The sequence below is a fragment of the Ceratotherium simum genome, chromosome 9 (genome assembly GCF_057802395.1).
Source record: "Ceratotherium simum simum isolate JZ-2026a chromosome 9, ASM5780239v1, whole genome shotgun sequence".
Classification (NCBI taxonomy): domain Eukaryota; kingdom Metazoa; phylum Chordata; class Mammalia; order Perissodactyla; family Rhinocerotidae; genus Ceratotherium; species Ceratotherium simum.
This window is the reverse complement of record NC_141908.1, coordinates 81,597,398-81,625,209: the sequence shown is the minus strand read 5'-3', so window position 1 is coordinate 81,625,209 and position 27,812 is coordinate 81,597,398. Positions and strand designations below refer to the sequence as shown.

At 38.9% G+C, this 27,812-nt stretch overlaps 1 protein-coding gene across 1 annotated transcript; it reads left to right on the top strand.

Moving 5' to 3' along the window:
* The first annotated feature begins 40 nt into the window (after positions 1–40).
* Positions 41–27,812, top strand: NDUFS1 (NADH:ubiquinone oxidoreductase core subunit S1). The gene is made up of 19 exons (XM_004426834.3): positions 41–143; positions 3,343–3,407; positions 4,693–4,784; positions 7,200–7,307; positions 8,483–8,559; positions 9,189–9,270; positions 9,362–9,492; positions 9,940–10,125; positions 12,830–12,964; positions 13,631–13,745; positions 14,479–14,624; positions 14,972–15,100; positions 16,852–16,981; positions 19,801–19,961; positions 23,294–23,448; positions 24,974–25,149; positions 25,693–25,827; positions 25,928–26,000; positions 27,457–27,812. The coding sequence occupies exons 2-19, from the start codon at positions 3,347–3,349 to the stop codon at positions 27,546–27,548; spliced, it is 2,184 nt and encodes a 727-aa protein (XP_004426891.1). The 5' UTR covers positions 41–143; positions 3,343–3,346; the 3' UTR covers positions 27,549–27,812.

Sequence of the window (27,812 nt, the reverse complement as noted above, 5' to 3'; positions counted from 1 at the left end):
CGTCCCTCCTGGCTTGCCGTTCCCAGGCGCGGCTGACGGAGAGCGCCGAGGCCGCCATATTGAATAAGCGGGCGGCCTTGGAGGGTCGGCGGGGCGCGGACGGTTGTGCGGGCGGCCGCGGCGGCGGCGGCGGCAGGGACGAGGTGAGGTCGTGTTTGGTGGGGAGGCCGAGGGGCCTCGGCCGCGGGAGTTGAGGTCCGGACGAGCTGTTTCCTGTGCCCGGGTGCCCCATCCTCCGCCTGTCCTTGACTGGGCCCGCGCCGCTGGTGGCCGTCGCTGTGCAGGGCGGGCGGGCATTCCCCCGTCGGAGAGGGTGGCCTGGGCCTCAGCCCCGAGGCTTCCCCGCGCTGTCCGTGCCCGGTGCCGCGCGGCGTCGGCCGCTGTTGCCCGGGGACCGCCGCCCTGCGGGTGTGTGCTCTGGTCCCGGCTTTGCGTCTGACCGCGTCGGGCGGCCCCGCTATCCCTTCCCGGGGACGCTGGGGAAAGGACGCTCGCCGGGGCGCCAAGGTCGCCCGCGGGCCAGGGCACGGGCGGACGTTCTCGGGGCCGGTGCGCGCTGGAGACCGCGGCGTAGAAAGAGTCTGGTGAGCTGTTTTGGTGAAGGGGCGTCGGTTGTGTTCTGCGGAATGTCATTTTTCACCGAATCGCGTGTGCGTGAAGCGGCGTGTAGAGGGCTGCCGGAGCGCCTGCATGTTTGATTCCGGGAAGTGGAGGTTACGGCCAGAGATTGGAGGTGGAACTCAGTCAGCAGTAGTGATTGAACGTCTAGCGTAAGCCAGAAATGAGTCCGTGGAGGATTAAATGGGTGATACGACGGGGCAGGAGTTAGGAGATGTAGATAGGCTGGTGAAGGAAAGTCTCCCTGAGGAATGGCTTGTAAGCTAAAATTTGAAGGATGAGGAGGGGCCAGAAAGATATGAGGGAAGAGAGTGTCAGTGTGAGGCCATAGCCCCTGGGAAGAGGGGAGAGGCTGTGGGACAGTGTGGAGGCCTGGAGACTTGTCGGGGACCATCGTAATAGTCCAGGCAGGAGATGGCGGTGGCCTGGAATAGGGTAGTGCCTTGGAGGGAGGGAAGAGGGAGGATGCAGGGTACGTGGAGTAGTAGTGTCCCTATACCAAAAAGCGTCTGTCTAGTTTTAGAAATGATTGGTCATTAACGTCTTCCCATCTTAGAGATGGTGATTTCCGTTCTTACGTGGTGGCTAAGTATGTGTAAAGTACCTATCAAAGTTCTGCAAGTCTGTATTTCTTATGTTAGGGCTACGCAGTACTCCATTTGATGCTGGATTCTCAACAGACAGCCTAGTTCTGGTTGATTTCCTGGCTAAAGTGGGCACTACTTTTATTTTCTATTGGAGACAAACAAAATAATAGTATTACAGTTTTTACGTTGTTGTATGAAGTACTGATTCTTGATTTTGAATCTGTCATTACTCGAATTCAGCAAGTTCAGGTTTACCTTTACATTGATATCAATAGATTTTAATAGAGATGCTACTCATTCTGGAACTTGGCGATAAGACTATTTGATGGTTATATTCCCAAGGATTTGGTGCTAGGTCTTCAGTAAAGAGAAATTACCAAAGTGCAATATTTCTTGTCAAGGAACTTAAAAGTTTAGTAGGTAGTAAAATTGATTACTACCCTCCAGTTTAGTAGGTGGAATAGTAAAGATGTATACACATTGTGTGCTGATAGTGAAGAGAAGGAGCACAAAAGAGCACTTTAAAGCTGGTCTTCAGTGGCTGATACCACCTAAATCCAGCTTTAACGTTTAACGTTTATTGAAGTCCTACTAGTTACAGGTAGGCGAGGAAGGATAGTTTTCTTGCTCTATAGATAAAGAAGCAGAAACTCTGATTTACCACACATCACTCACTAGTAGGTGACAGACTTGATGTCTGTGAATTCAGTACCACAAATGCTGAATTAATGAATTTTATGAATTATCTAAGCCTGAGTTAATGAAATTTCCTATTATACGCCATCTATAATGGGTATCTGAAACTTAATGCTTAAAATTTATGTATATATGGGGTGGCCTGGTGGCGTAGTAACTGGTTAGGTTCATGTGGCCTGGGCTTCGGTGGCCCAGGCTTCGCCAGTTTGGATCCTGGGCGCGGACCTACTGACGGTTCATCAAGCCACGTGGAGGTGGCGTCCCACGTAGAAGAGCTACAACTCTACAACTATGATACACAACTATGTGCTGGGGCTTTGGGGAGAAAAAAGAAAAAAAAAAGAGGAAGATTGGCAACAGATGTTAGCTCAGGGGTAATATTCCTCACACACACACACAAAAAAACTTATGTATATGTGCTAGTTTCCATTTTCTTTACCTTCAAAATTCTTTATGTCGATGCATTCTGATCATATAATTTTCATTTTTAAAAGTTCCAAATGAAAAATTATAATTTAGATGTTTAGCCCATATGATCAAGTGAATGGACAAAAAACTAAACGTTCAGATGATTTTTCTTTGTTTGCTTATGTTTATCTTTAATTGGTGTTCTTTATACAATCAACTCCCATTTATTTCAGTAATTCAGCAGACTTTTTAGAGCAGAGTTTCTCAGCTTCAGCACTATTGACACTTTGGATAATTCTTTATTATGGGGGACTGTTCTGTGCATTGTAAGATGTTTAGCAGCACCCTAGCCTCTGCCCACTAGATGCCAGTAGCTTTCCCCGAGTCATGACAACAAACAAGGTGTCCAGACATTGCCAAGTATTCCCAGGGAAGCAAAATTGTGTCTGGTTGAGAACTGCTCTTAGAGCTTACCATGTGCCAGCCTTGGGGATAGGCACTGAAGATAGGTTCGAGAAGTTCCTAAGGCAATGAGGGTAGAACAGACGTAAACAGATCTTTGCACATCTGTAAGATAAATGTAGTACTCAGCACAGAAAATGGCACTCCAGACACATAGAACATTAGAAAGCATAGTGCAAGGAAACAAAGGCAGAAGGGTAGGCTTTATTTTACCTAGCTATTAATGATAAGCTCACTGTTCTTTAAATTTATGTTATTATATAGTAGTGTTTTAAGTTTGATCATTTGTTGATAGTTAAAAACAACAAAATTGTCCTTGACATAGAATCAGAAGACCCAAATTTATACACCAGCTGCTCCTTCTTAGCTCCTTGACATTGTACAAGTCAGTTCATCTCTCTGAGACTTGAGTATTCTCATCTATGGAATTTGGGGGAAAATATCAGGACTTGTGAATGTTCAATGAAATAATGTATGTGAAGTGCTTTAGAACCATAAAATAGTACCAAAAAGACTGTAATTAGGGTTATTTTTCCTACAATAACATAACTCTTCTTTGTTTTATTCTTAGCACTATGTTAAGGATATCTGTAAGAAGGGCCTTGGTAGGCCTTTCTAAGTCTCCTAAAGGATGTGGTGAGTATTTTTTTTTTTTAATTTGCATTTGTGGGTACTAGACTTTTTTTTATAAATTCATAGGTCGATGTTTCTTGAAAGACCCTAAACCCATAGTATGTTTTAAATAAAAATAGAAACAAATGGGCTGGCCTGCTACCACAAGTGGTTAAGTGCCTGCGCTCTGCTGCAGCGGCCCGGGGTTTGCCGGTTTGGATCCCGGGCGTGCCCCGACGCACTGCTTGTCAAGCCATGCTGTGGCAGCGTCCCATATAAAGTAGAGGAAGATGGGCATGGATGTTAGCCCAGGGCCAGTCTTCCTCAGCAAAAAAAAGGAGGATTGACAGATGTTAGCTCAGGGCCCATCTTCCTCACACACACACACACAAAATGGAAACACATGACCCAAGTTGAATAGAATAATTTTCAAAATATAAGTTTACCTTGAACGGTTTATAGAAATTATCATGGAATAGGGGCTGGCCTGGTGGCTTAGCGGTTAAGTGCGCGCGCTCTGCTACTGGCGGCCCGGGTTTGGATCCCGGGCGCGCACCGACACACCGCTTCTCCGGCCGTGCTGAGGCTGCGTCCCACATACAGCAAGTAGAAGGATGTGCAACTATGACATACAACTATCTACTGGGGCTTTGGGGAAAAAATAAAAAAAGGAGGAGGATGGGCAATAGATGTTAGCTCAGGGCTGACATCTGACAAACAAACAAACAAAAAAAAGTCAGGAAAAAAACCCTAAATTATCATGGAATAGAAAGTGGTAGGAACTGCCCATCAGTGCCAAAATGGAAAATGCAGTCATTCTGCTTTTGAAAAGTTGTCTTCCCATGTACATATTTTCAGTGGTATTAAAAGTGTCAACTTAAAGTGCTATTAAAAGTAGACAACTATATTGGGACCGGTCAGCTGGTGAGGTGGTTAAGTTCACGAATTCTGCTTCGACGGCCCGGGGTTCATAGGTTTGGATCCCAGGTGCATACCTACACACCGCTCATCAAGCCATGCTGTGGCAGTGTCCCACATACAAAATAGAGGAAGCTTGCCACAGATGTTAGCTCAGAGCCAGTCTTCCTCACCAAAAAAAGTAGATAGCTATATTCTGTTTGGTATTTAAGATTGGAAAAGCTTTTTTCTAATTCAATATTTTAAAAGTTTGCATCCAGAGGAATAGAAAGGAATAGTATAAAATGAGGGGAAATTTTAGGCTTGTAGGTTAGATTTAATCCATTATCCTCTGCTGTAATAAATCCAACTTTGTTAATTTATTTTTCACCTCAATGTTTTTGATGGTCAGTTCGAACAAGTGCCACAGCAGCAAGCAACTTGATTGAAGTATTTGTTGATGGCCGGTCTGTCATGGTGGAACCGGGAACTACCGTGCTCCAAGTAGGCATATGTTCTGATTCTTTACTTTTGTGTGTGTTCTGATTTTTTTTAAAAATTCCAATTTATTTCCTTTATACTGTTTTTCTCTTAAAGTTTTCAAGATTCCTTGATAAATGCTATATAACAGAACTATAGATGGTAAAATTATATGAAAATGTTTGATTTGCAATCTTAGCATTTCAAAGTAAGCTGTCATTTATCTGTCTCTGACTTTCTCAGTGGATGGTGGCAATTCTTTTGTTTCACTTCTGCCTTACAAACAAGTACCCATTAAGAAAGTTGAAATTGCCTAAAAGAATTACTTAATAATACGTAAGTTTTAGGAAAAAAGGAACCTTTGTTGTGAGCATGCTTGTGCTTTTCACTTTCATGTAGGCTATTTTTAGTAATATTTCTAGGAATGTGTCTTACAAAGCAGGTAAATGGAGGGTAGTACGTTCTTGAATTCGTGCCCTAAACGTTTAATTTCTCCAGATTCCTCCAGAACTAACAAAGTTGGTCATGGAAAAGTGATTCTTCATTTCACCTGCAAGTTAATCACAGAGATAAATGCTCTTTATTCATTTTAGCCGTCATTTCTAGGCTATCTGCCAGGGATAGACGTGTAAACAATAAATATATAACAAAAGTATGTTCAAGGTACAGTGCAGAATATTTTAGCAGGTACAAGAGGTGGTAGAAAGAGATGTTCGGGGTGTCTCGGGTGATCCCTGAGGAGATTTTAAAGAATGAATAGGTGTTTATATGTTGACAAGGAATCTTCCAATAGTTTGGTATTCCTGGAACGTAAGGTGTATGTAGAAGATGGGATAACAGGAAATCAAGTTTATTCTGGTAGGGAAGGTCCAGTCAGGAAAGAAGATATATGTCATACTAGATAAAGAAGCCATACTAAACAGCTTCTAGTTTGACCCATCGAGAGTTTTCATGCCTATTAGGCAGTATGACCGGGACTGTAAAGGATGATGATTTGGAGAAGAACAAGACTGGAGTGAGAAAGAAGAAAAGAATATGTTGCCGTAGTGGAGTGGGAAATGAAAAGACCTAAAACAGATAGTAGCAATGAGGATGAAAACAAGAGGGTAGATTCAAGGGAGAGGGGGTTATAGATAGACAGATTTTTAAGAATGATGAAGCACAGAGGAATTTTTATGGTTTCTGGCTTTGTTAGCTAATTTGGGGATGTATAGTGGGGGGGCAGAAATAGGTTGAATTTTAACTGCCTATGGAGTATACACGTGCAAATGCCTATTTAAGTCTAGAGCTTAGAGAAGTGGAGGACTATCAAGGCTACAGATGAAGGCTTGGGTGTAATCTTCACATGGGATGTGAGCTAGTACGAAGGCTGGAATAATGTCTGTCTTGCTTACTCCTGTACCCACTGCATCTACCACATAGGAAGACTCGATACATTTTTGCTGACTAAGTAGTGAAAACATTGGCTATTGGGCCAGCCCCGTGGCTTAGCGGTTAAGTGCGCATGCTCCTCTACTGGCGGCTCCTGGGATCCTGGCGGTTGGGTTCCTGGGCGCACACCAATGCACGGCTTCTCCGGCCATGCTGAGACCACGTCCCACATACAGCAACTAGAAGGATGTGCAACTATGACATACAACTATTTACTGGGGCTTTGGGGAAAAAAAGGGAGGAGGATTGGCAATAGATGTTAGCTCAGAGCCGGTCTTCCTCAGCAAAAAGAGGAGGATTAGCACGGATGTTAGCTCAGGGCTGATCTTCCTCACAAAAAAAAAACAAAAAAAAACAAACAAACATTGGATATTGATGAGATTGCTTTAGAGTAAGGGGTCTGGATAGAAGAACTAACTCTAGAGGGAATTTGAATATGTTTATGGGCTCAGAGAAGGAGTGATAATTGGTAAAGCAGGACTAATCCCCCTTACTAGGCAAACAGGAACCGGGAAGAGCTTCAGCCACGGTGGGAGTGTGAGTCCTTGGTGGGGTATATGGGGCCAAAACTAGAACGAGATCATAGCCAGCTAGATGGTGTGCAGTGGAGTCTCTGATCCAAAGGAGGAGCGCTCGGCAAAGAGGAGGTCCGGGTATGAAGCCACTAGGACAGTTTGAAGGGGGCGTCTGTGGACAGTGGTTCAGAGTGGCAGTGGGGAGTCCAGCCTGCAGCACAGTCTGAGGAGACTTCATCCAGTTTTTTCCATGTAAGGGGTAGGCATGCTGAGGATACTTAAAGAGGCGGCTTCAGAGCAGACGGGTTGCAATCAAGAGCAAAGAAAGAGGGAAATCTCTTCAGGGATGAAGTAAGAATGAATGAAGATACTGATATTTATAGAGACGAGTAATAAGATAGGTAGGAGATGGCCTCATTTTTTTCTGTGTTTAGGCAAGACAAGGGTAAGATCAGGTTATTCCAATGCAAAAATTTTTTATTTTGTTTTCTAGGCTTGTGAGAAGGTTGGCATGCAGATCCCTCGATTCTGTTATCATGAAAGGTTGTCTGTTGCTGGGAACTGCAGGATGTGCCTCGTTGAAATTGAGAAAGCTCCTAAGGTACATGATACCTAAAATTCCACAGCATGCTGTAGAAGGTAGAAAACGTTAAATCTCGCAGCAGACTTTGTTTAGAATCAATGTTGTTGTGGTGGAGAATCTAGCCCTGTGTACTTCTATCTATAAATTTATTTTCTGCGCACTTGATTCTCTTCTTTCAGAACTGGAAGCACATCGATGAAAGTGCTTTATAAAAGCAAGTGCTTGGGCCGGCCCAGTGGTGTAGTGGTTAAGGTCGCGTGCTCTGCTTCCGCAGCCAGGGGTTCACAGGTTCGGATCTCGGGCGTGGACCTACACACCGCTTATCAAGCCATGCTGTGGCAGGCATCCCACATATAAAGTAGAGGAAGATGGGCACGGATGTTAGCCCAGGGCCGATCTTCCTCAGCAAAAAGAGGATTGGCAATGGATGTTAGTTCGGGGCTAATCTTCCTCACCAAAAAAAAAAAGCAAGTGCTATGTAATTGTAACAGATTTAGAAATTAAAGGTGACTTCTTAACAGCTGTCCATATTTCTGAGTGGCTGTCTGTCACACAACTAGGGTGTGGAGTTGCCAAGCAGCACATTAGTAGTCTTGTGCTGTGCTGTTTTCACTAGAAAAAAGAGTTGCAGTGAAGAGGTTCATTTTCAGCTTAATTTCATTTTGGCTTATGCAATTTTAATTCAGCATTGCCTGCTAATCAAAACACAGTTATTTGATGTTCTGTTTCAGAGCCTCTTATAAAAAATTATATTGACTATTAGAAAAAAATTAAGAAGTAGGATGTCTTATTTGTTTCTAAGAGAAATGTAAAGCGCCAGATAATCATATTATGAATATGAAAACTAAAAAATTCAATCTTCAGAAATACTCTGTTCTAGGGGCCAGCCTGGTGGCAGAGTGGTTAAGTTCACATGCTCTGCTTTGGCGGCCCGGGGTTTGCAGGTTCGGATCCCAGGTGCGCACCTACACACTGCTGGTTAGGCCATGCTGTGGCAGCATCCCCTGTACAAAATAGAGGAGGATTGGCACATATGTTACCTCAGGGCCAATCTTCCTCGCCAGAAAAAAAAAAAAACCATAAAACTCTTTTTGCTTGCTTTCAAATGTATAATTTGATGTGTTTATATACTGGGTTACTTATAATTACAAATAAATACAAATACTTACAGGTTTTTTCCATTGAAATTCCAGGTTGTAGCTGCTTGTGCCATGCCAGTAATGAAAGGTTGGAATATCCTGACAAACTCAGAGAAGTCTAAGAAAGCCAGGTACTTTATTATTACTCGGGGTAGTAACTTTTCTCAGAGCAGAAAATTGCACATTTCAGTATTTAGACCTTTCTGTAGATGAGAAATTCAGTGTCAAACTCTGAAGAAATTGATGTGCTGGCTTTCAGGAGCAGTGGAAGTGAGTACACAGCAGAGAAGATGAAGTCAGAGGTTTATAGTTTTGAGCCTAGAGTGGGATTGGCATTGAAAACTCTTGTTTAGTAACTTGCTCAACTTCTAGGGCTTATTGAACTGAGATTATTGCAGTGATGTATAACTGTACTGTACTGACTCTGTTTGGTTTTGCTTTGCATTTGCGTATGTGTTTTTGTTTTGAATTAATGCAAGTGTTTTCTGAAGACCAGCAACTTTTGATAATTCTATTAAAAGTTATAATTTTGTAGGTTCTCTAATGATATTTGATTCTAGACTCTTGTAAGCATTCTTTACATTGTGCATTTAATATTACTTAAATGATAGTTTCATTGGCATTTCTGATAATAAATGTAAAGTGAATACTAACTTTATCAGAGCATACATCTGCAAAGGTTATTTAAATAGCCTATATGTAAACCATTTTTGAGTGCCAGCAATTTATGTCATTTTATCTATTACAATTTTCCATACAGAGAGGGTGTGATGGAGTTCTTATTAGCAAATCACCCACTGGACTGTCCTATTTGTGACCAAGGAGGTGAATGTGATCTGCAGGTATATAGTCTAATTTCGTAAATCTTTTTGATTGTCTCAAATTTTACTTTCATTAGCAGCATTAGATGAACTCTCTTGTGATCTACTTAAGGACCAGTCCATGATGTTTGGAAGTGATAGGAGCCGATTTTTAGAGGGGAAGCGTGCTGTGGAGGACAAGAACATTGGGCCTTTGGTGAAGACCATCATGACCAGGTGTATACAGTGCACTCGCTGCATCAGGTAGTTTTTTCCCTCTCTCTTCTGGACTATCATTTGTATACTTACTTAACATTCGCAAAATTTGGAGGAATAACAACACTGGAAAGAATGGCAACTTTGGTGGGAGAAGAGAGATGTTTTTAATATTATTTGCATAAACCAATAAAATGAATAAGTGGGTCACTTTTCAGTTAATATCAACCTCAGTTGAATTTAAAAATCACAATCTAGAAGCATTAACTCTGATAACTTGTTGAGCTCTACATCTATGATTTGTGCAATATTCTCTTTACCTCAATTAAATGCAAACATTTATTGGATTAATTTTTATTCAAGGACTATGCTCAGCATTGAAAATAGACTCATATCTTTTTAGTGTTTCGAAAATCATTATCTCTGTGATCATGAATAGGAAAGGAGGCAGTTTTGTTGGATTCGACAATTTGATGGTACATTTTTATCTTGCAGGTTTGCAAGTGAGATTGCAGGAGTAGATGATTTGGGAACAACAGGCAGAGGAAATGATATGCAAGTTGGCACATACATTGAAAAGATGTTCATGTCTGAACTGTCTGGGAATATCATTGATATCTGCCCTGTAGGTGCCCTGACCTCTAAGCCCTATGCCTTTACTGCACGGCCTTGGGAAACAAGGTATTCATCATTGTATTCTTTTACAATTTGTTTTTTGTCCTTTAATTTGCTACTATTAAAAAAATTCAAGGGCCAGCACAGTGGTGTAGTGGTTAAGTTCGCGCTCTCCACTTCGGTGGCCTGGGGTTTGCAGGTTCAAATCCTGGGCGCGGACCGAAACACTGCTCATCAAGCCATGCTGTATGATGTCCCACATACAAAAAGAAGAAGATGGGCACAGATGTTAGCTCAGGGCCAATTTTCTTCACCAAAAAATATATATATATATTTAAGATTCATTTTTTTCTTGAGTTCTAATTGTTTTGGTCTGCTAAGTTTTTGTTTGCTTTAAGTAAAACACTTTTAATGGAAGATAAGTAGTTAGATTGAAGGATAGAATGAACCTGTGCAAATTAATTGTAGTTTTCTTGGAAATTAATTGCAAAGTTTTTGTTAGTGCCATCGAGTTGATTCCGACTCCTAGTGACCCTGTGGACAGCAGAGCAGAACCCTGTTTTTGCACCATCGTTTCTTCTTACAGTACATATCAGACAGTGCTCTGCTGCTATGCACAGTGTTTGCATGGGCAATTCTTTTCGGAAGTGAGTGGCCAGGTTCTTCCTTAACCACAAAATTATTTTATTCACTTCTTCTTCCAAGGAGTAAAATTGTCTTGATTTTTAAAATTTAGCCTCCTTTCAGTGTATATTAAGTTTTCAGCCATGTGGACATATCATACAGTGTTTAACCAGTTCCTATTATTACACAGTTCACTTGTTTCTATTTCTTTATAATTATAAATCTATGATAAACATGTATATTCATAATTTTCTTTATCTCTGATTTTTCTCGTTAAACCAAGAAATGGAGTAGTAGTTGAATATTTTTAAGGTTCTAGAAACATGTCATCAAATTGCCCTCCAATTTTTAAATTCCGACCAGAGTAGAAGGGAGTATCTTAAAATTCCAAATTTTAAACCATGTATTTACGTATACAAAAGGTTTGAGGGGCAGGGTTGGGGAACAGTACATAACTGAGATGTTTAAGTAGAGAATTTTTCCTCCTCTCCTTCTGGGCCTTCGATAATACGTATGTTGCTGTGCCTGTTGTCCCACAGGTCTTTGAGACATTGTTCATTTTCCTTAAATCTTTTTTCTCTTTGTTCTTCAGATTGGATAATTTCTATTGATCTGTCATTGAGTTCATTCATTCTGTCTTTTGCCATCTGAAATCTGCTGTTGAGCCCTGTAGTAAATTTTTTTATTATAGTTATTTTTTTTGTTTTGTTTTGTTTTTGTGAGGAAGATCAGCCCTGAGCTAAAATCCATGCTAATCCTCCTCTTTTTGCTGAGGAAGACCGGCTCTGAGCTAACATCTCTTGCCAATTTTCCTTCTTTTTTTTTCCCCAAAGCCCCAGTAGATAGTTGTATGTCATAGCTGGACATCCTTCTAGTTGTTATATGTGGGACACGGCCTCACCATGGCCGGACAAGCGGTGCGTCGGTGGGCGCCCGGGATCCGAACCCGGGTCGCCAGTAGCGGAGCGCACGGACTTAACCGCTAAGCCACGGGGCCTGCCCCTATTATAGTTATTGTACTTTTCAACTCCAGAATTTCTTTTTGGTTCTTTTTTATAATTTTCTGTATCCTTACTGAGAATCTCTACTTGTTGATTTGTGATTATCGTAGTTTCCTTTAATTCTTTGAACATGATTTTCCTTAGTTATTTGAACATATTTTAATATTTTTGTTTTTGTTTTTAAGCAGGGCTTCTTAGGGGTTGCTCCTGTGTCTGCAAAGCTTAGTAGTTAGATGTTGATCGTGCTAAAATACTTTGAGCCAATAAGGCTTCCATATTCTGCCAGTGGATCTGTGTGTGCATAGAGGAGCACATTCCAAGTTCAGGCTGTTTTCAGGTCTGCCCAGCTTGTGCTTTCCACTGGGCCCTTTGGGTCTCAGTGTTGTCCAGGAGTGTATGAACAGCTTGGGCCCTCTCTGGTCTCAGCTGCACATATGCACAGCCTCCACTAGGAATGCTTGTCCGGACGACTATGGGAGACCCTTGGCTCTCCTCAGCTCAGTCACCTCCCAGATATCACTTCCACAGACAGCTTTGCCCATTGCTCCAGATTGAGTGAGTCTTATCTGCAGAAAAGAAGCTCCCGTCTTCCCATCCTGGCAAAACCTCCAGTTCAAGGTGGTGGGAAAGGGGACAAAAATAGCCCTTAGCCGGAACACCACTGATTTTCACTGTTCTTACTCAAGGTTCAGTTTTCCACACATCAAAGCTGCTCGTGATGTTATATGCCTTTGGTAGATTTCCAAAGTGCTGAATTGATCGTTTTTGTTAATTTTGTCTAGCTTGATTTTTGCTCTGTGGTGGGAGGATTTGTCAAACTCCTTAATCAGCCATACCCAGAAATCTCGCCCCTCTTGTTATTTATTTTGATACTCAAATTGTCCCAGATTTGGCCATTTGGAGCCCTTTCAGTTGGCTTCTGTATTAGATAACAGTTTTAAAGTCTTCATTTTGCAGTAGGAATTTATGTGACGTATTCAAAGATGAGGGTATATTGTTTTATTGCAATTCCTCTGAGGTCCATTATTAAGAAATTCAGAAAGGAAAGTAATTGTAAAATTTTTTGGTTTTGGTAAGCCAGGTAACAGAAACTTTGTCCTTAGTCTCAAAATCAACGCAGTAAATACACGTGTCTGTTTTCTTAGAAAGACAGAATCCGTTGATGTAATGGATGCAGTCGGAAGTAATATTGTGGTAAGCACCAGAACGGGAGAGGTCATGAGGATTTTGCCAAGGATGCACGAGGACATCAATGAAGAGTGGATCTCTGATAAAACCAGGTAAATGCGACATTGTTTTCCTACCTTTTGCAGTTGATTTAAAGGAAATTTTATAATAATTTTAGTTTTAAAGAGCTATCTTTAATATTTGTAAATTAATGAATGAATATAACTTGAAATCTGGATTGTTTTTGTAGCGATTTGGACAAAACTGACATTAGTAGTCCTGGGTATATCACTAGCTTTCATATTACCTTTGAGAAATATTGTTTTTTGTCCCAGAGGGAGAAATTGAAGTAGATTAAGATAACTTAATCTAGTTCAGTTTGTTCATTGGAGAAAAGAAGCTAAATATAAGTTAGAGTTTGCCAACATAATTTTGATAAAATATCTAGAGGTACTCAGTTTTAAAAATAAAAATGATTTGGCTTATTCAGCTATCAGATTTTTTGTGTTGTAATTTTAAGATTATTGAGGTAGCTGAAAATAAATGATAAGAACTCAAACCTTTTAGATGGTGTTTTAGTTTTAGGTGATGTTCATAAAATATTTATTAGTTCATCTTTAAAAAAACCTGGAATAGTTATTTTATCCAGGCATTTATTATTCTATTTGACACTTTAACCAATACTGTATTTAATTAACATTCCTTTTAGATTTTAAACTTGAAAATTATAGTTGCCTCTTAAGCAAGATTCTACAAATGGTGTAATTTCTGTTATCTAGATTTGCCTATGATGGGCTGAAACGGCAAAGACTTACCGAGCCGATGGTCAGAAACGAAAAAGGGCTTTTAACCTATACCTCCTGGGAGGATGCACTCTCTCTTGTAGCTGGAAAGGTAAAAAATTGAAATGAGAATAAATAGTATTTGTGATTTTCAAGGGACATTTTCTTAGTGAAGAGGGGATTTGTGTCTCTTTGCTTCTTTCCTCTTACCGGGCTTACCTTCCATTTAATGAGTGTTTATGCCAGATGTCATGCTAGATATAGGGATGTGAAGACTACTGACACATGGTCCCTGCCTCCCACAGTCTTGTAGTAGAGACAGATGCATAATTGGGCAGTTATCATATGCTGCTGTGGGTAGTTGTGCGGGAAGTGATATATGAGAGAGCTCATAGGAGGGGTGCCTAACGGAGGCTAGCATAACGGGATGCCTTCCTAGATAAGGTGGCTCCTTAGGCAAAGTCCAGAGTGAAGATGAGCTTGCCAGAGCAAAAATGGAGGGAATGGCTTTGGTCAGAGAAAGGCAACATAGATAAAGGACTTGAGGGAGTAGCAGATACCTCAGAAGAAGTTGTGTTTAACTATAACTCCACGGTCTTTACCCTCCAGACCTCATTCTCAGGACCTTTTGTTCCTAATTTAAAACAGCTTCCCTCCAACCTTGGCCCCACATACACCTCTGCTTCTCACTTTTATATTAATCAATAATTGGTGTAAAACTTTTAGTCAGAAGTTTGTTGCTTTTTTTTGTACTTGAAAATGATTATTGTTTTGTTTTCTGAGGAATTCATTGTGGTCTTTGCTGAATGACGGTTTCTTGGTGATATCTTTTCATCCATTTCTAGTTGCAGAGTTTTCAAGGCAAGGATGTAGCAGCAATTGCAGGTGGCTTGGTAGATGCTGAAGCCCTAGTAGCTCTCAAAGATCTGCTTAACAGAGTGGACTCTGACACCCTATGCACTGAAGAGGTCTTCCCCACTGCAGGAGCTGGGTAAGAAATAGGAAGCTAGGATCTAGGCCTTTGGTTTTTTTTTGGTTACAATTTCTGTATAAACCAACATATCTATGGCATCAGTGACTGATATGCAACAACTTGGATTCTCCAACATACCCACCAGTTTATTTTCACATATAGACCAAAGTCAAACCAGGAATTGGAGAATCCAGTTATTAATAGGTATCTGAAATGTTGAGGTAATTTAGGAAGACCTCATAAATTTCTTTTTGTCCATAAAAATTTTTGGAGTGCCATGGGTTTGTTGACATGAGAATATTCCATGGATTGTTAGTGTGTATTAGTTTTAAAGTAAACGTGCATTTTTTATTTTGTATTTCTAGCACAGATTTGCGTTCCAATTATCTTCTTAATACTACAATTGCTGGTGTGGAAGAGGCAGATGTTCTCCTTCTGGTTGGTACAAATCCGCGTTTTGAGGCACCGCTATTTAATGCTAGAATTCGAAAGAGGTTAGTAGTAATATACAGGGTTTTAAAAATATTTATATAATCTGTTTTGTATATGAAAAATGGCTATTTTAGTTGATTCCTAATAGTCTTAGTAGGAGTGAGACTGACAGATAATTGGAGGGCAATTTCTTTTTGTGTGTGTGTGAGGAAGATCAGCCCTGTGCTAACATCTGCCAATCCTCTTTTTTTTTTTTTTTTTTCCTGAGGAAACTGGCCCTGGGCTAACATCCGTGCCCATATTCCTCCACTTTATATGGGACGCCGCCACAGCATGGCTTGCCAAGCGGTGCGTCGGTGCACGCCTGGGATCCGAACTGGCGGACCCCGGGCCACTGCAGTGGAGCGCGCGCATTTAACCGCTTGTACCACCAGGCCAGTGCCTGGAGGGCAATTTCTAACAGATCCATTCCCCTCCTTACCCTCTGCTGATCTTTTAATTTTTTATCTTCTTATTTTGAAATAATTCAAGATGCTTGAAATGGTCTTTGTATACTCATTTTTGTATACTGTTTACTTGGATTAACCAGTGTTAACATTTTGTCACATTTCTTTTATTATTCTCTCTCCATGTATGTATATGTTTGAATGTAATTTTCTGAATCACTTGAAAAGTAAGTTGTGGACATGATGCCCTTTTATTCCTATATACTCTTATGTGGATTTCCTAAGAACAAGGGACATTTTCTTAAATAATCAAGAATTTAGTATTAATAGTATAATTTTATTATCTAATCCGCAGTTTATATTCAGATTTCACCAGTTTTCCCATAAGCTCTTTTATAATCGCTCTTTTCCCGCCCAGGAGTCACACGTTGTAATTAGTGTCATGGCTCTTCAGTCCTCTCTGTTGACATTTTGTTGAAGAGCACAGGACAGTTATTTTGTAGGATGCCTCTCCGTCTTTTTATATCTTAGAGACTTATGAATAGCTCAGTCATATAATTTATTGTCTAAACTGGGACACTGTTGAGAGTGAAAGGGGGAGTTGTTAATTACTCCAGGATAACAGGTGAAAACCAGCACTGTCTCAAACAAACCAGAATAGATGGTCACCGAATTTATAACTATTTTTGGAGGAGCTGGAGCCATACTTCCCTGACACAGAGAATAAATATGAATAATGTAGTTTATTTTCATGAACCATATTTAAATGACTTTAATGGATAAGTAAAAGATAATTGCTCTGCTGTGTAAATATGGCAAAATAGAAACTACAGATCATTTATTCTAAAATTACAGTATTTATAGCTGGCTTAGAGTTAGTATTCTTACACAGCAAATTAATTCATTGAATTACCTTGGTGTGTATTTTTGCAACACTTTATTTTGAAAGGTACGCAATAAATTATGGTATTAAGGTTAAATGTTCTCTGGGTGCTTTTTTGCTTTTTTTTTTTTTTTTTTTTTGGTGAGGAAGATTGGCCCTGAGCTAACATCTGTTGCCAGTCCTCTTTTTGCTGAGGAATATTGGCCCTAAGCTACCATCTGTGCCCGTCTTCCTCTGTTGTGTATGTGGGACGCCGCCACAGCATGGCTTGTTAAGCTGTGCATAGGTCCGTGCCCAGGATCTGAACCTGTGAACCCTGGGCCGCTGAAGCGGAGCATGTGAACTTAACCGCTATGCCACCGGGCTGGCCCCTTTTGTGCTTTTAACATTTTGTAATATAAATAGATGTAGTACTTGGCATTGATGAGACCACTAACTATGCCAAGTTAGTAATTTAGCTCTAAAAATCTTGTTTTTATTTCAGCTGGCTTCATAATGACTTGAAAGTGGCCCTTATAGGCAGCCCAGTGGACCTAACTTACAGATATGACCATCTGGGAGATTCCCCCAAAATTCTTCGAGACATTGCTTCGGGTAGCCATCCATTCAGCCAGGTTCTCTCATATTATAATGTTATCTGCTCTTGTTAATTTTTAAGTATTATATTATTTTAAAACTTTATCGTTTCTGTAATAACAATATGTGATTACTGTTAAAAACTATAGCAATATCTGCAAGAATATAGAAGACAGTAAAACACTACCCAGAATCCCATCACCCCAAACAAGTATTGGTGAAACATCATAATCATCTCTCTATTCATATATAGAGCAAGGTGGATGAATAGATAGGCAAACAAACAAAAATGAGATCATACTGTACATGCTGTTTCTACGTACCAGAGTTTAATTTTAGTTGAAATTATCAGAAAAGAAATTGAAGTGAAACTGAAAGAATTAAACTTCAGACTTCAATGAAATCTTGCTTAACTGCAAGAGTTATTATTCCTAAAAGAAATTTCATCAGTCATTTTACATGACTTTTTCATTACTGCGTTCCTTATTCACATTAATTTCACTGCTGTCTGGAGTTTATAGTTTATAGTTTTATATTTTTTTTTTTCAAGAGGGGCTCATAGATGCACTATTCCTTGAGGTCTTGCTTGCCTGAGAATGTCTATTTTATTTCTGAAGAGAGCCTTGGCAGGATATCAAGTCTAGGGTCTTCTCCCCCAACCCTGTCCTGATTTTTGTTCCTGTCTAGATACTTTTTCATTGATACTTTATACTTGATTCTTTATTCTTGAAATTTAATAACTTCACCAGAATATGTCTTAATGGTGGTGGTTCTCTATCACTTTTTTATGGGACATCTTTCAGTCTGAAGATTCAAGGTTCTCTTTATTTTAGGGTGTGTGTGTGTGTGTGTTGGGGTGGTGATCATTAAAACCATGTAAGGGGTTCCTGCCTCTTACATAACGACGGTTCTGGAGGTGGGCTGTGTGACAGGTGATGTGGTTCTCCAAGGGTGTCATCCAGGAAGGAGCCTGTCTTCTCGCTTTGCTGTCCTCGTGCGTTGGCTCACTCGTGTGTGTGTGGGAGCCTCTCCTCGTGGTTCCAAGAGGGCTGCTTCATTGACAGCCTCAGGTGTGGACAAGAAAAGAGTCGAGTGCACAGGGACAAAGCAGCCAGGTCCAACCCCGTTGTTGTTTTGAATAGGAAGAACATTATCATGATTACAAGGATTAAAAATAATAACCAGTGCCTATTGAGAAGTCTCTCTCTTTCACTAGTTCCCATCCCCACGCCCCAGAAGGTGATTAGTGCTCTTCAGGAAAGTTTTCTTCTGTAATAGATTTAAATGTATTTTCTATTAATTAGATCTGTTCTCTTCATTAAGCACACTTAACAATCTAGACATAGGATCCCCTTTTCGCTCTCCTGTCATTTTTCCTATGTGCTTTTGTTCTTTTCTCGTTTGTTTTATATAATTTCCGATAGCCTTTCTCATTCCTGTATTTACAGTCATGTTGTATTTGTTTTTTATTGTTTCTGGAATGGTGTTCATCTCTGATTGGTTTCTTTTTTTTTTTTTTTTTTTAAGATTTTATTTATTTATTTTTTCCCCCCAAAGCCCCAGTAGATAGTTGTATGTCATAGCTGCACATCCTTCTAGTTGCTGTATGTGGGACTCGGCCTCAGGATGGACGGAGAGGTGGTGCCTCGGTGCGCGCCCGGGATCCGAACCCGGGCCACCAGCATCGGAGCGCGTGCACTTAACCACCAAGCCACGGGGCCGGCCCTCTGATTGGTTTCTCTTCTGGTTTTTTCCTGAGTTCTGTGACGAAAATCTCCTTGTATTGTATAATACTCTCTATTATGTCACTTATTTGAGCTCTTTTTTTTTTTTTTTTTTAATTTTATTTATTTATTTTTCCCCCAAAGCCCCAGTAGATAGTTGTATGTCATAGCTGCACATCCTTCTAGTTGCTGTATGTGGGACGCGGCCTCAGCATGGCCAGAGAAGCGGTGCGTCGGTGCGCCCCCGGGATCGAACCCGGGCCGCCAGTATCGGAGTGCGTGCACTTAACCGCTAAGCCATGGGGCCAGCCCTGAGCTCTTTTTTTAAGTAAGAAAAGAGTGTGTTGTTTTTCATTTTCTTTGAGGCTATTGAAAACTACTTGTCTGAACTCTTCACGTTTCCTTGGGAAATTCCTCTTGTGACGAATTTCCTCCTCTTTGTAGTATCTAGGCCTCATTCTCCTGCTGGTTCTTTGATTGGGGCCAGCTGTTTATGAGAATGCTACAGAGGATTGGCAGGAGAGTGAGCTGTTTAGTGCACAGCTTTACTTCAGATTTTTCTGTCCTCCACCAAATCTTTAGTTTCCTTTGCTCTTGGGATACACTCTCCCTCAGTTTTTGGTGTTCAGGAAGTTACTCTGGTTTAAAGAAAACTGCGTTGTGACCTAGTGGTCATTGCTTTCCCAACCTCCTCCTCCCTGTCTGGGGCATGGTGAATACATAGAAGACAGTAGACATGGTACTTCAGTGTGGTGTCTCCTGTTATACAGGACCATCTGAATCTATAGGGAACATTCCCCAGTTTTTCTGGGACCTACCCATAGTCATTCTCACCAAAAGATAGTTGGCTATGATTTTCATTCTCATTGCTTCCTTTTAGAAAATATGTTTTATCTGATACTTGTTTAGCCTTTTCATGGTAGTATTGGCAAATTGTTTTTGATTAAATCTGCTTAAGTTGTTTTTGAGTGAATCTGGTTGTATGTGTGTCCATAATGTTGACTAGCAAATCAAAGCGATTCACATTAGAAATAAAACTTTGGACAACATATTGTAGATGCAAATTTAGTTTGGTTTGGTTTACTTTTAATGTTCTTTTTTAAGTAAAGTTCTACTTTTTTTTTTCCCAATAGGTCTTAAAGGAAGCGAAAAAACCAATGGTGGTTTTAGGCAGTTCTGCACTCCAAAGGAATGATGGGGCAGCAATTCTTGCGGCTGTTTCCAACATTGCTCAAAAGATCCGGATGAGTAGTGGTGTTACTGATAATTGGAAAGTTATGAATATCCTTCATAGGTATGTCGCATAATTGTTTTTTATACTACAAAATTCAAGTAATTTTGTGTATATGTGTTCTAAATGTGTCACATTTAGATTTACAAACAACTAATATTTAGCAACATTAGTAGCAGATGTGAAATAGAAAGCCTTGCTTTCTGTGTGAGAAGAACTCAAGATTATAAATAATATTAAAAATATCCAAAATAGCAGTAAGTACTGAGAAAATCTTGAAAATCTGTATCATTTTAATATACCTTGGTTCAAAAATTGCAACAAGTCTTGTAACTTTATGATTTAGTTATTGTTGAAATCATACTGTCTATACAATTTTATGTCCTGACTTTGATCAATTTTCATTACCAAACAAGAATTTCCTCCTGTGATTAGAAATTCTTTATAAATATAAACTTTAATGGCTATGTAATATCATGAATAGGGCCGGCCCCGTGGCTTAGCGGTTGGGTGCGCGCGCTCCACTGCTGGAGGCCCGGGTTCGGATCCCGGGCGCGCACCGGCGCACCACTTCTCCGGCCATGCTGAGGCCGCATCCCACATACAGCAACTAGAAGGATGTGCAGCTATGACGTACAACTATCTACTGGGGCTTTGGGGAAAAAAATAAAAACTTAAATAAATAATATCATGAATATTTATAATTTTTTAGCCATTTCCTTCTTGTTAACTTGTGTATTGACGCTAGTCTTTATTTATAAATCATGCAGTGGTACACAGTTACCGCTGAACTTTAGATTATTTCCTTAGGGTAGATTTCCAAAGGTAGGACTACTGGGGTGAAAAGAATAAACATTGCTAAGGCTCTTAATGCTCATTTCCAACTCGTTTTTAGAAAAAAGTTTTAGAGAGGTTGTATCAATTTTACATTAGTGAATGAATTTTCCCATTTCACATAATCCTTTCTACCTTAAGTGTTATTTTTCAAATTCTTCAAATTGTTGAAGGATTGATGCTAAGCACGTTTTTAAGTATAATAGGTAAATTTTTTAATTTAAAAGTGTTCAAATGCATTCTGAAACATTAATTTCAATGTTATATTTCCCCTTGTTGGTTTAAGTTGGCATTGTAGATCATTATGTAAACATTTTTTAAAACTTTATATTTTTTAAATAGAGTTTATTTTCATTGACCACCTCTGGATCCTTTCTAGCCACAATTTTTACTTTCTTCTTATTTTCAATTCACTTCTGCATTCATGTCTTTATTCCTATAGTATTTTTTTCTGAATGGGTACTTAAATAATTTTTTTTTTTAATTTCTGAATGTCTAACACTGTCTTTCTGGTTCCTTCTCATAAGTGACCACTTGACCAGGTACAAAGATCACAGCCTTTTTCACTTTAATACTCAGTATTTTTTCACCATTCTTTCATTTAGTAATTTAGAGAGGATCTCATCTAATCTGAGTTTTATATATGATAACCTGATTTTGTATATGTATGTGTGTCTATCTGCCTGCTCGTCCTTTGGATTCCTTATTTTTGGTGTTCCACAATCCTACCAGCATGTAACTAGGTGACACTCATTTGTCGTTTGTTACCTTTGCCTGGGAACATCATAGATACTCTCCATTTTCAAAGTGAAATTTTTTTGTTTGTTTGTTCTTTTGGTTCAGAAAAAGCATATTGGTTTACCTTTATATTGTTATTTGTTCTCATGCGGAAGCTTCTGTGCGTTATGCATTTGTTGGCCTTTCAGACTTTCGGTTCTCTTATCTTTTCTAATAATTTTTCTCACTTCCTTTTTCTCTGTGTTTAGAGAATATTTCTTAAATTATCTTCTATCATTTTGTGAGTTTTCATTCTGGAGAGCACTGACACTTTGTGATTTTTAATTTATTAACCTTGTTTTTTATTTCATTCTTATCACAAGATTTCTTTTTTATGCAAGTTTAATGGTTTATTAGGACATATCTTTTAATGCCTATTGAGAACATGAAACAGATATTTTTAAACTTTTTATTTCTTTTTTTTTTTTTTTTTTGTGAAGAAGATCAACCCTGAGCTAACATCTGTGCTAATCCTCCTCTTTTTGCTAAGGAAGACCGGCCCTGAGATAACATCTATTGCCAATCCTCCCCCTTTTTTTCCCCAAAGCCCCAGTAGATAGTTGTATGTCACAGTTGCACATCCTTCTAGTTGCTGTATGTGGGACGCAGCCTCAGCATGGCTGGAGAAGCGGTGCGTTGGTGCGCGCCCGGGATCCGAACCCGGGCCGCCAGTAGCAGAGCGCGCGCACTTAACCGCTAAGCCACGGGGCCAGCCCATAAACTTTTTATTTCTTATAGTAAGTCTGTTCCAGAGTAAAGCACATTTTCTAATTCTTGGAGAATCTTTTCATCAGCCCTGTAGTTTTTTTGTTTACCTGTCATTTTTGCAGAGGCAAACTTAGGCTTACTCAGTTTGTTTTCCAAGATGAGGTGGGCTCTTTGATAAATTAGTGTGAGTCTCTGCCTGGATCTTTGAGAGAGAGAGACCTCAAAGCCTAGAATAAGGAAAAATAAGGAAAAAAAACCCTGTGTAGGTGGTGGGGAGGAAGGAGCTAAGTTTTGAAATTGGGACGTATGCATCCTTCCACTTTGTTCATTTTTAAGATAGGTTTGGCTATTCTAGGTCCTTTGCATTCCATATGAATTTTGGGATCAGCTTGTCGTTTTTGCGAAGAATTCAGCTATGAATTTTGATAGGGATTGTATTGAATCCATAGATAATTTGGGGAGTACTACCATCTTAACAATATTGTCTTCCAATCCATGTACATAGGATGTCTTTCCATTTATTAGGGTCTTTAATTTCTTTCAGTTATTTTGTAGTTTTCATTATACAAATCTTGTGCTTCTTTTAAATGTTTTCTATTTTATTCTTTCAATATTGTCCCATCAGAGAGTTTAACAGAGCAGCAGCATCTAATGGGAGTTGGTTTGACGTGCCCTCCTCCTTTAGTAGGTAAAAGACCAGCTAGTTTTATGCACAGTAGGTCCTCAGAAGGGCTACTATTTGTAGAAAGTTAACAATAGAGTAGACCAAAGACTCCCAATTATTCAAAGTATGGTTATTCCAGACCTCTTCTTTTAAAGATTATTTTCTGCTTATAAGAATAATATATATTCATAGAAAAAATTCTGTAAGGACCTACACCAATGTACTAATTATAGTTTTCTCTGAGTTACAGTTTTCTGAGTGTTTAGATTTCTCCCTTTTGGTTTTCAAAATGATCTGATTTTTCTCTTAATGACTGTGTTTGGGTTATCATGTGTTATTTTTTTTTACCATGTGTGATTTTTTTATGATGAAAACACTACAGGTATGCTAAAACTCTGTAATTGTTTTAAAGGATTGCAAGCCAAGTAGCTGCTTTAGACCTTGGCTATAAACCTGGGGTAGAAGCAATTCGGAAGAACCCTCCCAAAGTGCTGTTTCTCCTGGGAGCAGATGGAGGTTGTATCACTCGACAGGATTTGCCAAAGGATTGCTTCATTATTTATCAAGGTAAGTAGCATCTGTGATACCAGAAACAAGAAGAGAATAGTACGTTGTGTGTATTAGAAGCAGTACAGCAATATATTTAGTGGATTGAATATTTTCCATTCAGGAATTTCCCACACAGCCCAGTATTTTTTTAAATCAAATGATAGGTTTTATTTGTTACATAGTTGCTATTGCTATTAAGAATTATTACTTTATGTTATTTAACAACAAAGAATTAGAAGAAACCTAGGGGCTGGCCTGGTGGCGCAAGCGGTTCGGTGCGCACACTCCGCTTTGGTGGCCCGGGGTTTGTGGGCTCGGATCCTGGGCACGCACCAACGCACTGCTTGTCATGCCGTGCTTTGGCAGCGTCCCATATAAAGTAGAGGAAGATGGGTACAGATGTTAGCTCAGGGCTGATCTTCCTCACAAAAAAAAAAAAAAGAAGAAACCTAAATGCCTGCAGAAACAGGAATGGTTAAATTATGGTTTATTTATGTAACATTAAAATTCAGCTTTTCAAAGAATATTTAGGGTTATTATATAATCAGGAAAGCACTTTTATAACAGTGTGAAAAGTTAAAAAATCATGAGTCCTGTGTTACAGGACATTTAATGAATTATACTTAACAGTGCTCTTTTGGTTTTTGCATTTGACTCCTTTTCTTGAACTCTCATTCACTGTAAATATAATCAAGTTTCTCAGGAATAAATGGAATTCAGAGTAATCCTGGGTATTTTACAGAGAAAAATATTACATAACTTTCCACTTCATTTTACATGTAAACACTATAAATTTATAATAAGCTTTTTATTGCCTTAGCACATAAAAAGCATTATGTAATATTTCCTGTCTTTAGTTTGATAAAGTTAAACCAAAATGCATGACTAAAATCCTGTCCCCAGTCCTATCCAGAGATGATCATTGATGACAGTATTGATATGCCTGCTTCATACATTTTCCCGTGCATATACAAACATGTACACAAATGAGATCAAACTTTATTGTTCTACAGCTTTCTTTCATTTAACTTGTTTCTCTTTTCTTCTGATAGTTTTGTTAACCTGTTAATGAATGATGTCTTTCAGTATATTCTTTTCCATAATTTTCTGTTTATGCCCTCTTCAGTATTATTTGTCATATTGCTGTTGTACACTTTTCGTTCCTCCAGTGTTTCAGTCTACTTTATCAAATTTCACTAACATACATCTGAGCATTTCCACTTTGTAGTCATCAAGAGAAATAATATATCTAGTTGCTCATTATATATGTGTATGATATTATACATATTTGCATATTTGCAAAAAATAATCTGGGAAAATATACCAAATGCGTTGAGTAATTTTCCTTGGGAAGAGAGTTGAATTGTGGGCAAAGCGGGCTTTAATTTTTATTGCAAATACTTCAGTACTATATCGTTTTAATTTTTAAAACACTTTTGTAATTTAAAAAATGAGATTTAAAAAGAATGTATACTGTATTCGTGTGTAATACCTAATCAGTTTGTTAATAAAACGTCGTTTGCTGTTTTCTATCTTTTCACAGGACATCACGGTGATGTTGGAGCTCCTGTAGCTGACGTTATTCTGCCAGGCGCTGCCTACACAGAGAAGTCTGCTACTTATGTCAATACTGAGGGCCGAGCTCAGCAGACTAAAGTAGCTGTGACGCCTCCCGGCTTGGCAAGAGAAGACTGGAAAATTATCAGAGCCCTCTCTGAGGTATGCCTAGTGGTGCTGCTGGCCAGAAGTTTGACGTGCGAGCTTGTCAGGATGATTTTCCAAGTCAAGGAAGATGCAAGTCTGAAATGTAGAGATGATTTGAATAATCTCTGCAGGAAAAATATGTTCAGAAAATGGGGATTTGAAATTAGTATTTTTACTTTTGTCTTGTCTTTTGCCCAAAAACACTCTTTTCACTCTCTTTACTGTAAAAAGCATCATGAAATTTAAAATAATAATATACAGTTGTCTGGTCTGTAACCTTTGTATATGATCAGTAATAGGTTAGCAGAAGCATTCATATTTAGCAAAGCATTATCTCTTTAATCATTTATTTCATAATCAGCATATTTTCTAAAGATACTAATGTACTGACAGCTGTTTATGAATTAATAGAAACCACTTGCTTAGTATACATGCTAATAGGCACCAATAGATTTTTCAGTACTACTGTATTATTTCACTGTAGTTGCAATTATATATTATTTGAAATTTTTAAGTATTAAAGCTTTATGTCAATTTTTGGGACCTGATATGTTATAGATTGCAGGTATAACTCTTCCATACGATACTCTGGATCAAGTAAGGAACAGATTGGAAGAAGTCTCTCCTAATCTTGTTCGATATGATGACGTCGAAGGGGCTAATTATTTCCAGCAAGCAAATGAGCTCTCCAAGGTAAAAACTTGCCTGAGTGCAGTTTTCATAATAGCGTATCCTCTGGTGTAGCAGTACTGGTTTTAATGCTATTATTGATCTCTTACTCCTTTTTTTGCAGTTAGTGAACCAGCAACTTCTTGCTGATCCGCTTGTTCCACCTCAGCTAACGATAAAAGACTTCTACATGACAGGTATGCAGTTGTCAGCGTGACTGCCACATGGGAAAGGTGGCAAGGAGTAAGATCACCTAATTTAGCGTTATGATTCCAGCCTCTTAGTGGTAGTGTTTGATATTTTTAATCTCTGAAGATTTTCAAACATTAGAACTAATGTAATTCATATTTTCTGGTTTTACTCTTTTGTTTCTGAAATGTAAGGAGAATTTGAAAATCCAAAAAGAGTTAACAGATTTTAAATATAAAATTTTACTCTTATATGTAAAAACTCTGTGTAGCAATTTAGAGAGAATTTTTCTAAGTGACAAACAACTGTGAAGGTTTTTCTGAGAATTATAGTGGAAGAATCAAAACACTTAAATGTGAAAATGTTAAACGGTGCTTCTGATGTGAATTGTTAGGAATGTTTTTAAGGAATGCAGTCTAACTGAAACTTGTTTCCTGCAGATCCTACAACACTTGATATAACTTCCAGGTTATGAGGTAGTTGACAGAGGATTTTAAATAGTTTTCTATCTAAAAGCAGATAGGAGTAGATTTTAAAATATTTGGTACAGTTTGTATCTAAGATTATCTTTAATAGGCTTTTTAGTTATGTTATAAAAGTTATGTTCATTGTAGAATACATACCTAAGCCCAAAAGAGCAAGGAAGAATCACTGTGATCCCACTACCCAGAGTTAACTACATTTATTTTTAACATTTTTGTCAATCATCCAGGGATATATATATATATATTATTTATTTAAATGAAAAATGAGATTATTCATTTACTGTAGGGTTTTCTTTTGACAGCTTTATTGAAACATAGTTCACATAACATAAAACTCACCCATAAAGTGTACATTTCAACGGATTTTAGTACAAATACCCTTTTGTAACCTATTTTTCAATAACAGTTTGTATGCACATTTTTTCCCTGTGTCTTTAATACTTGCCTATAATATTTTTAATGGTTGAATACTGGCACATTGCATGGCTGTATATAATTATTTAATCAAACAGAGGAATACTTAATAAAGGCATGTAGCAAGCCAGCCCTGACGGTCTAGTGATTAAAGTTTGGCACTCTCACTGCTTCAGCGGCCTGGGTTTGTTTCCCAGTCACAGAACCACACCACCCACCTGTCAGTTGTTATGCTGTGGTAGCAGCTCACATTGAAGAACTAAAAGGACTTACAACTAGGAATACAACCATGCATGGGGGCTTTGAGGGGAGAGGGGTAAGGGGAAGATTGACAACAGATGTTAGCTTAGGGCAAATCCTTCCCTGCAAAATAAAATAAAATAAAAGCATTTAACTAATAAGGGGCTTATCTTTTGAATTTGTTGGTTGATCTCACAAAATTTACATACAGTTGCATAGAGTGTATAGTCTTTTTTTTGTTCCTGAATATGTGCAACAAAAAAGTTTTACTATGTGCTTTTTGAAAGTTGTAATATCAATTGCACATTTTCTTAATATCTTTCAGATCCAATTAGCAGAGCCTCCCAGACAATGGCCAAATGTGTCAAAGCTGTCACAGAGGGTGCCCAGGCAGTAGAGGAACCGTCCATATGCTGAAGCGTCACCAGGAACCCAGTTTTGCCACAGATAGTTCACGGACAGTTATGTTGGAGTGATCTCTGAGAGGATTCACTTTAAAAAACAATCTGAATGATGTAATATTTAAGCTTCTACCATGCTTATTTGAAAACCATATTAAACAGCAACAAAGAAAATGATGTTGCAGTTATCAAAGAACTTCGAGGTTTCAGAACATGTATTGTGTGTAAACGTTGTTAAATAGTTTAATAAACATGTATACAGATGCTCTTTCATGTAAAA

Excerpts from the sequence above, each read along its gene's own strand:
- NDUFS1 (XM_004426834.3), top strand. The coding sequence starts at position 3,347 with ATGTTAAGGATATCTGTAAGAAGGGCCTTGGTAGGCCTTTCTAAGTCT. Across the intron at positions 16,982-19,800 it reads GTAGCCATCCATTCAGCCAG|GTCTTAAAGGAAGCGAAAAA; the intron begins GTTCTCTCATAT and ends TTTTCCCAATAG. Across the intron at positions 25,150-25,692 it reads TTATCAGAGCCCTCTCTGAG|ATTGCAGGTATAACTCTTCC; the intron begins GTATGCCTAGTG and ends GATATGTTATAG.